The sequence below is a fragment of the Gekko japonicus genome, unplaced genomic scaffold, assembly GCF_001447785.1.
Source record: "Gekko japonicus isolate JY-2015 unplaced genomic scaffold, Gekko_japonicus_V1.1 scaffold136, whole genome shotgun sequence".
NCBI classification, from domain to species: domain Eukaryota; kingdom Metazoa; phylum Chordata; class Lepidosauria; order Squamata; family Gekkonidae; genus Gekko; species Gekko japonicus.
Window position 1 is genome coordinate 873,886 of NW_015177012.1, and position 12,211 is coordinate 886,096.

Genomic DNA, 12,211 nt, shown 5'->3' on the forward strand with positions numbered 1-12,211 from the left:
ATTAAGCTCTCTAAACACACAAAACTAAAATGCAAATCATCAGCAAAGGAGAACGAAACAGAATTGCAAAGGGCCCCCCAAAATCACATCCTTCCGCGGTGAGTGGTCTTCATTCTGATCAAGTGACTGAGCATGTCATACAGAGCAAAGAGCTTAACACGAGGGACACGGCAAGGGGATGTACTCCCCAAAGCCCGTCCCAATTTGCCTTTCTTGTGTCTTCAGGAAACCCCAGGGCAATGCTCCCTCTAAGCCATGGAGTCTTGTGAGCAAAAATTCTACTTTGTGAGCTACTGGCATTACAGTTGTGAGCGAGTGATATGGCTACTGCATAAATTAGCTCGTTCTGGAGCCATCCTTCCTGAGCTAAGACAGAAACATGTGAGCCGGAGGCCAAAAAAGCTGTGAGCTAGCTCACACTAACTCAGCTTAGAGGGAACACTGCCCCAGGGCATTTTAAAAAGGAGAATTTGGACCTCCCAAAGCTGGTCAGGGAACCAAGCTAAGATGGATGGTAGGAACCCCAGCTGTCACTGAAAATGGCTGGCAGAAGGCATGATTTTGGCGATGGGGTGGGGGACAGAAGGCAGGCAAATTGCTCCTCCCCTGGTGTGACTGCAATTTTGGTAAAGGGGGTAAGGGAGGGGGGTCAGCCGAAATCATCCTCATCTCTCTTTTTTCCTGAAAACTGTACCCTTTCTCCTGCAGCTATCTAGGCAGCCAAGATTCAGAACCCCTCGACTGTTGCAGAACATCGAGTTCAACCCCAAGTCTGCAAAGATATGCAGAAGGTTTTCAAGACTTTGGGGAGGGGGTTTCCATGCTTGGGAGGGGGTTGGGAAAGGGAAGAGGGGAAGAGAGGATTCTTCATGCAAATCACCTGTTTGAGGGGGGTCTACGCCCGAGGAGGTTAAAGAAAGCCATAGCCCCCAAATCATTGTTACTAACATTTGGTTTTAATTGGGCAATTGATTACTTGGTCGGGCGAGGGTCAAGGTTAGGTAGCGAGAGAGAGAAAGGGGGATAAACTCATGGAAGGGCGCCATGTGAATTCTACGAGGTGGCAGCTGTCCTCAAAGCAAAAACTGTACAATTAAATAAGATCGGGGCCAGAGAAGGAGCAGCCCTCTAAAAGCGAGGAGGGCGGTGTTCGAGAGATTCTCCGGCCAGGGAGTACAGATTATGTTTGCCAACAGCATATCCTCTAGAGGGTGGTCGTGTTGTCTGTAGTAGAAAAGCCAGATTTGAGTCCAGTAGCACCTTAATGTTTTCAAGGTACAAGCTTCCGAGAGTCTGACGAAGGGAGCTTTGATTCTTGAATGTTTTAGTCAATGCTCCCTCTAAGCCATGGAGTCTTGTGAGCAAAAATTCTACTTTGTGAGCTGTTGGCCTTAAAGTTGTGAGTGAATGATTTGGCTACTGCATAAAATTAGTCTGCTCTGGAGCCATCCTTCCTGAGCAAAGACAAAAGTGTGTGAGTCGGAGGCTAAAAACTGGGAGCTAGCTCACACTAACTCAGCTTAGAGGGAACACTGGTTTTAATACCCGCCCGCCCCCCAATTGTGTTGATCTCTAAAGGGCTACTGGATTTGAATCTAGCATATATTTCAGCCTCACCGGCTTTGAGGGAAAGAAACATCAGAGGCTGCATCGTACTTGGGCTAAAATTCTATACCCTGATGAGCCATACTCCAGGCCAAGAAAGAAAAAACCCAAATTTTTGTAATCCTGGTAAAATTCTCTAAAGGGTGAAGAGATCTTCAGAAGACTCCTACAGAATTTGCCCCTTGCAATTATCCAGAATCAGGTGGCTATAATCTGGGTGGGGCATATGGAAGAAAAAGGACTCCATTATCAAAACAGGGCCAACTGGAAATCCTGAAAAAAAACCCCCCCCCACAACTCACCTCTGACACTGTTTTGGGGACAAAGGAAGGTAACCATAGAGATGAGGCTGGGGCCCCCTACAAACTCAGCCGCCGTCCCTAGCAAATCTTCTCTGGGAGCCTACTCCTACTTAAGAGCCACCAAAATGAGAAGACATGTTCACTAGGCATCTCAGGTGGATGGGTGCCCTGCAACTGGAAACCACATCTGCTCCACAGTATCTCTCCTGAAAGCCAGCAGAGGGAGCTCAGACATTAATGAATTGTTGGGCAGGCCTCCCTAAAGTCTCTTTTCTCCTCTGCCCCTCCACTTCTCTTATTCTTAATGCCCATTTTAAGACTCTTAATCAGGAGGGGGCTCTGAATCTATGCCAGGTGATGGCATGTTGCACACAATTCAGCACCCTTTACTGAACTTGGTATCAGAGGGTAGTTTTGACTCCCAAAAGCCCATACCCCTCAAATCTAGCTGCCTTATTTAAATGTAATGGCTTCATCTAAGTTTCTGGCATGCCTACTGCAATAAATTTAAACCAGTCTAATTTCAACCACTACACATTTAAACCAGTTTGTGACCTGCTCAAATGGGCTCCAAAACTCCTGACAATCATAGTCCTTTAAAAAAACAGTGCTTACATGCATTAGAATTAGTTCTGCAAAAAACAAACAAAAAACCCCCGCTCTAATTTGTAGAGTACGGGGGGGGGGGGGGGGGGAATCACAGCCATTTCAAACCAGTTTGAAACTGGTTTAAAAGTGCGTGGAACAGATGGACATACCCATTTGGCATCACAGACCTAGTTTGCACCCATGCATTTTTATGGTGCACAAATCTTGATGTATTGTGCAAAGTCTGAAATAAGAGCAGATTGTGGATCCCCAAGTATTTAAGAGTAAATCATCTAGCGTAAGAGTAAGAGCTATACTGGTGAATGATTTGCTGTGTGTTATTACAGATTCCCAGAAGGGCGCAACTTCAGGGCAAAAGATCCAACAATGTAAATAATTTCCTGGGTTGCCACATTGCTCTATGCTGCTCAGAATACTATTGCATTGTATTGGAAGTCAACAAAATCTCCTACTCTTACACAACAGCACCAAAAGATATGGAACCTGTATAGCATGGCAAAAATCACAGACAATCTGACAACGCCTATCTCAGGCTTCTATGCACTCTACCTCCTCCACGATTTGGTTACCCATACTTGAATATCTCTCATCCCAGCATGAAATTCCCAAAATGGTTGTTGACCTGGGCTTTGGGAATGATTATAGTGTTCTCGGTTGTTATATTCTGCTTGTCAAAAAACTTAAATTTACTGGGTGTTAGTTTAATGGAAAATTACTCCTTTACATCTCTGTTATAGCTTACAGAATGCACCTCCTTGTTTGATCTTATTGTGCCATGTTTGTATTGTTGTTTGTTAAACTTCAATAAACTGTTAATTACAAAGTCTGAGATAATTCGGGGAGGGGAGAGGACAACAGGGTGAAGTCAGCCAGAAAGTCAGTCGGATGCTACTGGCAATTTTTAATAAGCATGTCGATGTCATCTGGGTTACAGATGGGTTATGATTTCACATTAAGGAAAGTGCTTCCTGGTACATACAGAAGATGCCAGGACCTACAGACAAGAGACGGGGTCACATAAAAGGCCGTGTCCCCAGGGGTAAACCAGGCATGTGCTTTTCGCCTCGAGTTTGTTCAACTATGGCCCCGTTCACACGAGGCGATTTGGCCCGGGAACGGGACAGTTTGGAGGCGGATCAAAGCAGCGCGATCACACCACAACATCTGGGAAGCGTTCTGCTTCCGCCTCCAAACTGGCCCAAACCCGGGAAGAACCGCCTCAAACTGAACCACCTACCTCGGTGGTTCAAACGGATGAGGCGCCTCTTCCCGGGCGTCTGATCGCCGGCGCTCCCTTGCGCCGGCTCAACCCCGGGCCGGAGCCGAACTGCGCATGCTCCGACATGCGCAGATCGGCCGGCTCCCGGTTAGAGCCGTCTTTTCTCTCCGGCGTTTGATCGCGCCGGGGAGAAAAGGCGGCTCGGCTGGGGGATCCGTGGGATCCCGCCGAGCCGTATCAACGTTGGCAGGGGCCTATGAACGACAAGAGAAGGAACTCCAGGGTATGTATGCATGTGTATATGTGTGTGGGGGAAGTGTTAATAAAAACAGCAAGCTAAAGTCCCAACTCAGAAAAGCAGTCCAGCGAAGCAGGGTGGGCTGGGGTGGGTGGGTTCGCAGGAAGGCAGGAAAATGTATCACTGGCGAGTGCATCTGACAAAACTGCAAGAAGAACTCTGTCCTGGGTTTTTTTGTCATCTAAGTCCTCGATCTTTCCCTCTAATTCCTCAGTCTTCTCATAGCTTTTTGTTATCTGCTGATCGTTTCAGAGGGCCACTGTGTTGAGTCTGCAGTAGGAAGGCCGGATTTGAGTCCAGCGGCACCCGAGAGACCAACCAGATTACTGGGGGGATGAGCTTTCAAAGGGTCAAAGCTCCCTTCGTCAGATACAATTTATTTTTAAAATTTATTTATTTTATTAGATTTATATACCGCCCTCCCCCGGGTGGGCCCAAGGCGGTGTACAGCAGTTAAATAATACACTTCAAATAATGTCAAAATAACAAATTTACATATAAATATCATAAAATACCACGTAACCATAAAACGATCAGATGACCAATCCGACTCAGGCCACTGATGGACAATTGGCCAGAAAAGCTGGGCCAGAAGAACTAAGGCCAGAGAAGCTGGGGTGGGGGGGGGGGGAGAGGGGGGGGCCTCAACCACATGCCCGGCAGAAGAGCTCCATTTTGCAGGCCCTGCGGAACTGTAGTGGGCCCCTCAGGGCCCTGATCTCACTCAGGAGCTAATTCCACCAGGCAGGGGCCAGGGCTGAAAAAGCCCTGGCCCTGGTCGAGGCAAGTCGGACGTCCCTGGGGCCGGGACCACCAAAAGATGTTGATTTGTGGACCTCAGTGCCCACCGGGGCTCATATGGGGAGAGGCAGTCTCGAAGGTATGCTGGCCCCTGGCTGTACAGGGCTTTAAAGGTAAGCACCAGCACCTTGAAGCGGATCCGGAATTCAATACTTCTATCACTTCTATCCGACAAAGGGAGTTGTGACTCGAAAGCTCATACCCCTAAAATTCTGGTTGGTCTCTAAATTGCTGCTGGAATCTAGCTGATCTCCTGACTCTAATTCCTTCTTTCCGGTGTCTCAGTTCTCTTTCCTAATTCACTCATCTCCCCTCCCCCCCTTTACTACTTTAATTTTAGTCAAAACTTTTTAAATGTCTTCCGTTCTTTCATTTGTTCTTAGCCTTCTATCTAACGCCTTAATTTTATTTGCTCTCACTATACATGAATGTTCTATTTTAGCCAAAAAAACCCCCACAAACTTTGGCACCAAGTTTTGAAATTCACTTAAAAAAGTGTCCTACGCAGTCTAAAGAGGATACAAGAGACTCCAGAGGAGATGATTTCGGCAGGTTAGCTTGTTTTTAATACAGCAGAGAAGGCACGGTAAAGACAGGTACACAGGCCCCTTAGCTGGCATCGTCTGTTCCGTTTCCAAGATTTCTCAGAAGGAATTTGGAATGAAGACAGGAATGAAGCCATCAAGAACAGTGAAACAGAAGGGGACGGAAGGCGGGCTTAGACGATCAGAGGGAAATGCAGCTGGCAAGAAAGTGGTTCATAGCTGGGGGGGGGAGAGCAGATGTGCAGGGCAGTCAATTCCACTCCCTCCATCAGAGGAATCCTGTGCAAACGCATCAGTTTTTAAGCTCCACTTCAGGAAGCTTAGAAACTTTTTTTTAATAAGACAGGTAACATTTGCAAGTTCCAGATAGCAGAATCCACAAAACACCCAAGAGTTAAAGCGCAGCTATGACTGTGGTTACTGCAACGCTACTGCGGGGGTTATGTGGCAATGCCTTAGAGACTGTAGTCCTGTTAATGTGTTACAATAGAATGCATACATTTGCGCGTTACAAGATAATGCATCTACATATGTACAACTGCTAGTAAGAGGGAGTGAACATGTGTTCCCTTTATGAATGAAAGAGGGGAACAGTCCTCAGATAAATGTGGGGCTTAAAATCGCACATTCAGTTGAACGCGCATCAGATGTAACATGAGAAAAGCTCAACGCATGGGAAATGAAAAATCAAGGGTATACTGTATGCAGACAGTACACGTGTTGGCTGTAACTCATGAGTGGGGCTTATTAAAATAATAATTGTATGCCGTCAAGTTACAACCAAGGACCACTGGCTTTTCAAGGCAAGAGATGAGCAGAGTTTGCCACTGCCTTTCTCCGCACAGTAAGCCCAGTCTTCTTTGGCAGTTACCCATCAAAGTACTAACCACGGCCAACCCTGCTTAGCTTCGAAGTATATCAGCATGAAGGGAACCAGGTATTCTGGCAAAAATGTGCTTTTCTGGGTACTCCCAGAGAACGGCCAAAGAATCCAGAAGCAATTCAACCTCTGGTGTACAATATCAACTCCTTTCTTGGAATAACCAAGGAAAACTCCAGAGTGTTACTCAATTGCCCATGGTCAACCCAAGGATTCTTCATGGCATCCCAAGGAGGAAAGCAGTGCAGCGTTTTCTTCTTGGCTTTCCCATCCGCCTGCCCTGCAAATTTCCATGCACGGAACCCATAAGAACCAAAGAAGAGCCTGCTGGATCAGGCTGCTGGTCTAGCCTCCTGTCTCACACTGGCCAACCAGTCCCTCTGGAGGACCAACAATAGGTCATAGAGACTGAGGCCTTTCCCTGAGAAGAACATTGGAAGAAGGCAATGGGTCCATCTAGTCAGCATCCTGTCTCCCACAGTAGCCAACTAGCCCCTCTGGATGGCCAACAAGAGGGCAGAGAGGCTGAGGCCTTCCCCTGAGAAGAACATCAAAAGAGCCCTGCTGGATCAGACCAGTGGATCTAGTCCAGCATCCTGTCTGACACAGTGGTCAACCAGTTCCTTTCGTCAGCCAACAACAAGGCATAGAGACCGAGGCCTTCAGAGGAACATCAGAAGAACCCTGCTGTATCAGACCTGTGGTCCATCTAGTCCAGCATCCTGTCTGACACAGGGGCCAACCACTTCCTCTGGACAGCCAGCAACAGGACACAGAGGCCAAGGCCTTCTCCTGATGTTGCCTCTTCTACTGGGATTCAGAGCTTGGCTACCTCTGAATGTGGAGGTTTCCTTTAGTCACCACGGCTAACAGCCACTGATAGACCTCTCCTCCATGAAACTGTCTAATCAAGCCGACAAAATGATGTGTTGCCTCGTGAGAGGCAGAAAAGCTCAAACCTCAGCAGCACAAGCGGTGCCGCTCCCACCATGGAGACCATTAGGTGGAAGCAAAAAATCACCCTCGCGCAGCACCGTTTGGGACTTACCTCCTCTCATTGCCGAAGAGCCGAGCCACTTCTTCCCTTCCAGGGCTGCGGGCCCGGGCCCTCCGCTCCAGCCGCTTCCGCTCCGCTTGGAAGGCTTCCCGGTTACTGATCCTAATGGCCTTGGGGACGTCGGCCAGGGTGGCGTACTGCCGGCTGGCTTTAAAGGCAACAGGCCGGGCCGGCTTCTCGGCTCCCCCGGCCCTGTCTCGGCCAACGGAGTCCTTGAACGTGGCGGGGTAGGTGCTTTTCGAGTCCAGGGCGTTGAGGGAGAAGCTGTAAACCATTCGGCTGCCGGGGAGGGTACCTGGGGAAGGAAAAGGGCAGCTTTCCTCTGGGGAGGGTGACGTGAGGTCACTGTACCTGTCATTCGGCGTGCCAGGGCTGGGCGGGGATGGTGGGGTCGGCAGCTGTTGTTCTTCCACCTTGGTGTCTTGCTTGGTCTTCTCCAGGGAAAAATAGCCACTCTCCACACGCGCCTTCCGCCCGCAGTCTCCACGATCGCCGTCCATCGCGCTCTCATCTGAAGGCACGAGGGGACAACAACAAGTGGGAGGTTACTGACCACCATCAGTCTTCCCTTCTCATAGAATTGCTTTTACTCTTGCTCGGCTAAATGTTGTACCATCTGCAGAGTTAATGGGCCATTTTGCACACATTCCCTATTGAGATAGAGTTTGCATCTGCGCATCTGGTGAGACTGAGACGTTGACACACCTCTTTTTGTTTTATAGCTCCTAGGTCTTATTGGATACTACCTATTTTAACAAAATATCATCTTCCACTTGAGACATGGGTGATCTCTTATTGGCTGACAGATACTAACCCGGCAGTTACTGCCTCAGTAGCAAGGTGTTTAGCAACTATAATTGCATTGAAGCGTGAATAGTGGATACCATTGAAAAGAGAAAATAAAATAACAGGACTGCAAGTTAAGAAAGAGCAATATAAACTGTTGGCATTTGCAGATGATGTGGCATATATATTAGAGAATCCAGTGAAGGCGGCGGAGGTATTGATGGAGAATATTAAAGAATACGGAGAAGTGGCAGGGTTCAAAATAAATCCTGAGAAAACTAAAATCATAGTAAAGAATATGGATGAGAAGAAGAAAGAAGAGCTTCAAGGGATAACAAGATAGTGAAGAAAACGAAATACCTAGGAATTATAGTTACAAATAAATGCAGTGATTTATACGAAGAAAATTATAAAGTGTTGTTAAAAAATACGAAACAGGATTTGGAGAAGTGGGAAAATCTGCAATTGTCCTTGATAGGCAGTATGGCAGCAATAAAAATGAATATATTACCAAGATGGATGTTTTTATTTCAAACTATACCTATATTGCAGAATCAAGCGTTGTTTAGAGAATTGGATAAACTGACAACTAAGTTCATCTGGCAAGGAAAGAAGGCGAGAATAAGGTTAAAAATGTTGCAGGATGTGAAAGGGCGAGGCGGATTTGGAGTCCCAAATTGGCTTCTATATTATAGAGCTGCGGCACTAGTTTGGACTAGAGAGTGGGTTTCTACATACAAGATTGTTACAAATTGAAGGACATGATTTGTTACTTGGATGGAATGCATTTTTATGGTATGAGAAAGCAAATTCCCATAAGTATTTTAAACAGCATTGGTTGAGAGCCTCTTAAAGTTTGGGACGGAATTCATAAAAAATTTTATACTAAAAGATCAAGACTAATAACACCATTAGAGGCCTTTACGCTGCCGAATGTTTATACAGGAGAAGAAATATTGAGGTATCAGGACATTTTGGACAGTAAGGACAATCTTAGGCTACCAGAACATCTGTCCTGGTGGCAAAAAGTACAGCTGGAATCAATATATTTGAAGGATAAAAAAGTAGGATTTAATGGTAAAATAACTGAACTGGAAAATGTTATGTTAACAGCAGATAGCAAAATGATAAAGAAAATATATAAAATTTTGTTGGATGATACAATGGTAGAGGAAATTGTGAAGAATAATATGATTGTATGGCCTCAGAATTTAGGGCATACTATAAATCTTGAAGACTGGGGGCAGATTTGGGAGAAAAATATTAAAATGACTAATGCTATAACATATAAAGAGAATATGTATAAGATGTTTTATAGATGGTATGTTACACCTGATAGACTGGCTAAGCAAAATATTAACTGTTCTGATAAATGTTGGAAATGTAAGAGTAAAAGGGGTACATTTTACCATATGTGGTGGCTATGCGATGTTACTAAAAAGTTTTGGAAATGGGTCCATAGTTTGATGGAGAAGATACTAAGAGCAAGGATTCCATTTACTTCAGAGGTCTTGCTGTTGAATATATTTCCAAAGGATTATGAAAAAGAGAATAGGTATTTGACTGTTTCTATGACGACAGCTGCAAGAATCTTATATGCCAAATACTGGAAAACCATGGTGATACCAACGAAACAGGAGTTTGTGAATAAACTTTTTGAAGCAGCAGAAAATGATAAACTGACTCTAGAAATGAGATTAAGAGTGGACATTTCAAAAAACATGGAAAAAGTTTTATGATTGGTATAATGCAAATGTAATAGAAGACTAGGCAAGAATAGCGCAATGGACTTGAGAACACAGAAGATAGAAGAATGGAAAGTATTTGATATAGAGTTTTTATTAATTAAGTAATTGCATATAAGCATATAATGTAACTGTACTCTTGGTATATATGTTATGTGTAGTAGAGTGTCTGTTAGTAGTGTGTAGATTTGTCTGTTGTAGATTAAACTGTGTGTGCTGTAAAACTGTGTTCTTTCTCTTCTGCAGTCTTGTCTCTCACGAAACTGAGGGGACAGTCTGGTCTGAGGAAAAGACCCTAACCCTCACTTGGGACAGAGTGAGTACAGACAGGAGGCCTGGTATAAGAGGGCTGTGGGCCTTGAAATAGTAACTAGTTAAGTGAAATAGGTAGTCCCATTAGATTTGATTATTTTGCCTTTAAACACTCTTATATATTTTAAGCACCTTGTCTTGTTATCAAAGCCCCATTACTGTATTAATAAACCCTTTGTTTTATGTTTTCTGCCTGGTCATCACGCCTATATTTTCTTGGCCTAAAAGGAGCATTTTGGCTGGGTTTGGGAGGGTACTCTGGGCCTTCTCAAGGAACCTGAAGTCCAGAGTGGTGGCAGACAAAGGTGGCGACCCACAGGGGGTCATGACAGCTTATATTTAGCTTAACTTGAAAAGCTTAACTATTTAAAACAATATGTTTGGAATGTTTTATGCTGATTATATTTTACTGATTTGGAGATTATCACTCTTTTAACTTTGTTTTGATGTTTAAGCACAAACTATTTTATGCATGTGGGTGAGGCCTTTGGTCATGTAAGTAGAAATAAATAAATAAATAAAATAAGACCACCATCAGCGACCTTTGCTAAAAAGCTTGAGGGGCCATAGATGGGGCTACACCATCTGGCTCTCACAACATCCCTGCAAGGGAGGTTAGGCTAACAGGGTAAACGGACCAAGGTTTCCCCACATGTTTCACGCCAGGGTGGAGATTTGGATGCTTGTGGTAATCCCAAATGCAACTGCAAATTTAAACCCCGGAGTGTCTGCTTGGCCTCAGCCAGGGTTCCCCATCTCCAAGTGGGACTTGGAAATCTTCCATAATCACAAACTGATCTCCAGGCGACAAGAGACCATGGAGCATACGCCTGCTTTGGAGAATGGACTCTATGGCATGATATTATGATTATATATCATGCACCTAATGTTTTAAATTGTTAGGTGCCTTGCTGGCCCTTATAAGGGCAGAAAGGCGGGATACAACTTTTGTAAATAAAAATAAATTATACCCAGCTGAGATCTCTTCTGTCTCAAAACCCTGCCCCTCCCCAGGTTCTACTTCCAAATCTCCATGAATTTCCCACCCCAGAGCTGGCAACCCTAGACTCAGCACACTGCAGCGGTTTCTGCCTCATGTTAGTAAAAAGTCCAGTAGCACCTTTAAGACTGACAAACTTTCTTGTAGCATAAGCTTTTGAGAAACACAGCTCTCTTCGTCAGATGCATCTGACGAAGAGAGCTGTGTTTCTTGAAAGTTTATGCTACAATAAAATTTGTTAGTCTTAAACAGGGGTCGTTTCGTAGAAAAAGAGCTAGGGGAACTCATTAGCATAACTCATTAGCATATGCCACACCCCCTGACATCACCGGAAGTGTGTCATAAGGCCACACCCCCTGACATCGGGAGTGCAAGGAAGCCCTGCAAAGGCCCTCCCTGGCCCCAGGCAGGGGTGGGTGGGGAGAGGCAGGGAGGAAGCAACTCACCCTCCCTCTTCTCCTGCCTCCTCCTGGCTGAATGAGGGCTGGAAGCGGGATAGCCGGAAGCAGGGGGCGTGGCTTCGTCTTGTGCCCCGCCCCCCATACCTCACCTGGGGGAACTGCGATCCCCCGCGATCCCCCCCGAAATGACGTCTGGTCTTAAAGATGCATCTGACGAAGAGAGCTGTTTCTCAAAAGCTTATGCTATTTCACTTAACTAGTCCTATGCTATTTCGCTTAACTAGTCTTAAAAGATGCATCTGATGAGGAGAGCTGTGTTTCTCGAAAGCTTATGCTACAATAAAATTTGTTAGTCTTAAAGATGCATCTGACGAAGAGAGCTGTGTTTTTCGAAAGCTTATGCTACAATAAAGTTTGTTAGTCTTAAAGATGCATCTGACAAGGAGAGCTGTGTTTCTCGAAAGCTTATGCTACAATAAAGTTTGTCAGTCTTAAAGATGCATCTGACAAAGAGAGCTGTGTTTCTCGAAAACTCATGCTACAATAAAGTTTGTTATTCTTAAAGGTGCTACTGGGTTTTTTACTGTTTTGCAGCAATACACTAACACAGCTAACTCATCTGAATCTATGCCTCATATTAGTATTATTTTT

General features: G+C 45.2%; 1 protein-coding gene across 6 annotated transcripts in view; it reads right to left on the reverse strand.

Moving 5' to 3' along the window:
- The window catches only part of MPRIP (myosin phosphatase Rho interacting protein), a 164,581-nt gene that overhangs the window by 50,070 nt on the left and 102,300 nt on the right, over nucleotides 1–12,211 (reverse strand). For all 6 annotated transcript variants that reach the window (XM_015427658.1, XM_015427657.1, XM_015427654.1 and 3 more), the window contains exon 7: nucleotides 7,668–7,827. In XM_015427658.1, the coding sequence (XP_015283144.1) occupies nucleotides 7,668–7,827 (160 nt within the window). The remainder of the gene's footprint in view (nucleotides 1–7,667; nucleotides 7,828–12,211) is intronic.